The 2,863-nt window shown below is 34.7% G+C and overlaps 1 protein-coding gene and 1 long non-coding RNA gene across 2 annotated transcripts in view; one reads left to right on the top strand and one right to left on the bottom strand.

The window, feature by feature from the left end:
- Nucleotides 1-1,374, top strand: part of LOC118732390 — a gene marked incomplete at its 5' end in the record, with an annotated part of 3,362 nt that extends 1,988 nt beyond the window's left edge. Inside the window, one exon of the mRNA XM_036461552.1 lies at nucleotides 27-1,374. Coding sequence (XP_036317445.1) covers nucleotides 27-304 — 278 coding nt within the window. The remainder of the gene's footprint in view (nucleotides 1-26) is intronic.
- Nucleotides 1,375-1,738: 364 nt separating this feature from the next.
- LOC118751942 lies at nucleotides 1,739-2,437 on the bottom strand. Its single transcript, XR_004994613.1, has 3 exons — nucleotides 2,298-2,437; nucleotides 1,840-2,240; nucleotides 1,739-1,778 (listed from the first exon to the last, which is right to left on the bottom strand). It is a non-coding gene; the product is annotated as an uncharacterized LOC118751942 (long non-coding RNA).
- Nucleotides 2,438-2,863: the final 426 nt, after the last annotated feature.

The raw sequence follows: 2,863 nt of genomic DNA, 5'->3' as shown, positions 1-2,863 counted from the left end.
TCGATTTTTAGATCTAGTACCCCTAGAGAACAGCAGTGCTGAGACCATTTGCAATGCCATATTGCAAATCCTTAAAACGAACTCCATTCCTTCTGAGAATATGCTGGCATTCGCGGCAGATAATTGCTCTGTAATGATGGGTTCTATTAGTGGCGTGCAGGCTAGATTAAAGAAAGTTATACCAAATTTGTACGTAAACGGATGTGTGTGCCACATATTGAATTTAGCGTCTTTTGCCGCCGACGAAACGTTTCCAAAAGAAATTGATTTATTTTTGAAAAATATTAACTACCCTTTTTTGTAATAGTTCTCTTAGAAGATCTGACTTCCAAAAATTTCAGGAATATTTTGGAACAGAAATGCATGTTATCCTGAAATTTTACACAACGAGATGGCTTTGTAGGCAAGCTGTTGTTGATCGCATATTAGAGCAATGGGATCCTCTCAAATACTATTTTACTTTATCGAATTTTGAAAACAATCAACGTAACGAAAATGTTTTAAAAATTAATGAAATATTTTGCACGCCTTTATATAAAGTTTATTACATATTTTTATCTTATGTACTAAAAATTATAAACTGCGTGAATTTAGAAATGCAATCTGAAGAAGCACGCATACATGTTTACATACCCAAACTGAAATCTTTAATTTATCAAATAGGTAGAAACTTTTTGAAAAAAACGTACTTGGACGTCACTGAAATATCGAAATTAAACTTTAGTGAAGTAAACTGTCTTTCTTTAGACTCAGTTTTTTGCGGCGTTAACGTAGAACTGTTTTTAGAACAAAACATTTTCGAAGAGAGCGAGATCAGAGTTTTTAAAAACTATGCGAAGAACTATTACATACAATTTTGCGCTACATTAAAAAGTAAAATTAATTTTGACGATGTGGTATTGTCTTGGGCTGCAAAGTTTGCACCAGCTGAAATTTTGAGTGGGGAAACAAATAGCATCGTACCCCTTTTAATGCATCTTTTTCCAAAAATTGAGGTCAGCAAGCTTGAGAAAATCAATACTGAATATAGAGCTCTTGCGGAGCACGAAAACTTAAAAAAATTTAAGAATTTTAATATACGCGAGTTTTGGGAACAAATTAAATTAATTAAAAACGAACTCAACGATCCGATGTTTTCAAACATTTTTAAAATAGCTCAAGGCATATTGTCTATTCCACATTCCTCCGCAAATGTTGAACGTGTGTTTTCTGTTCAGAATCTAATAAAAACTAAATGTAGGAATAGATTACAAGTAAAAACCCTCGGTTCTTTAATAAAAGCAAAATATTATATCAAATCTTCTCAAAGTTTTTGTCATGATGTAATGATACATACAGAGTCTTTAAACCAAAATGTGACTTACGATCTCACAGAAAGTGAAATGCTTGACTAATTTTTATTCTACTTTTAATATATGTATATATGTATATTTTTACTAAATGTTTATTTAAAAGGCGTTAAATAAATGTATATTTGTTTTAACATTCGTCTTTTTTGTGAAAGCGTCTAAAATTTTTTGTTGGTACATTTTTATTTGATTTGGTACATTTTTTTCTGACGTTTGGTACAATTGCGAAAAATTCATTTATCATCCCTGATTTGAAATGGAGTGTGAGCCAAAACACTTCGCTCTTTCAAAGCGAATTGAAATTCAGTTTATACATATGTTTTGAATCGCGGCGAAATGAATTAAAGCGACTTATGCATGCGTATAAACGTAGTATATGGCGGAGTTATATGCATCAAATGTATGCAAATTAGATTTTCAAACGAGCAACTGTTGAATACAGGAAAAATTTTATATTATATAATTTTTTCACACACAAAGCAGAAATTACCGGTCGATCCTCGCCCGCGGAAGCAAAATGTCTACCATGTGGAGAGAAAGCGACGGCGCAAACTTAGTCATATGGCCAGTTAGTGTATAATTTTCCCGTCAATTTTGACCTGGTTCCGCTAAAGTGCACTACTACCGTGTATAAATTGGTCGACCTTCTAATAAATCTTATTGTATCGTCATCGCCGCCAGTCACCAAGAAATTTCCACTTGGGTGAAATGCAACATCATTCTCCGGCGACGAGTGCACTGCATTAGCTCGCCTTCGGCTATGTCAAATATCTTAACGCGGTTACAACTTAATGCTAAAGCCACCGTATGCTAAAGCCAGATCACCGTCTGGATGCCATGCCAGCTGTCGTCCCATACCTCTTCCCCCGGTGAACGTTCGCACACATTCGCCTGAAAATGTATCGCAAATTCTTAACTTGTCGTCGACGCACGATGCAATTAACTTACCATAAGGGCTGAATTTTGCTGCGCGCACCCATTTGTGTGTAAAGTGTAAGATGTGTATTTTGAATTAGTATTTTGATGGCTGTTCGCCATTTTTCTAGTCTGCAAACGAATAAGCTGACGAAGATGCAAACAAATTCAAGCACATTGTTGAATTTTACCGTACTTTTTAAAAGCTTTGAAATCTTAAAACATATGTGAAAAACTTTTATAATATGAATATTTCTAATGTCGAAATCAAACGAAATTTTCTAAATAGTATTTTAAAAAAACAATCATTTCAACCACAAATACTACTAAGTTGTATGAGACTATTTGATGCAACTCAGGTCAAAAAAGCACAGTTTTGACCAAAATAAGCAACTCTATAAAATAGATGATCGCAGCTGTGGCTCAGGATGACGTCTATTGCTAAGATATCTCACTTGTATTTGTACACAATGGTTATAGCAGAGAACGTTTATAACTGAGAAGGCGCATTTTCTCTGTGAACTAATTTCTGCCAGAAATTTTGGGGTGCAGTCGGCCAAATATACCACACGTCGACGAGTGCACCACTCGACCGACGG

This window comes from Rhagoletis pomonella, unplaced genomic scaffold (assembly GCF_013731165.1).
Source record: "Rhagoletis pomonella isolate Grant_MI unplaced genomic scaffold, Rhpom_1.0 Rhpom_scaffold_00001, whole genome shotgun sequence".
NCBI classification, from domain to species: Eukaryota; Metazoa; Arthropoda; class Insecta; order Diptera; family Tephritidae; genus Rhagoletis; species Rhagoletis pomonella.
The sequence above is the reverse complement of the archived record's forward strand: the minus strand, read 5'-3'. Positions and strand labels throughout refer to the sequence as shown.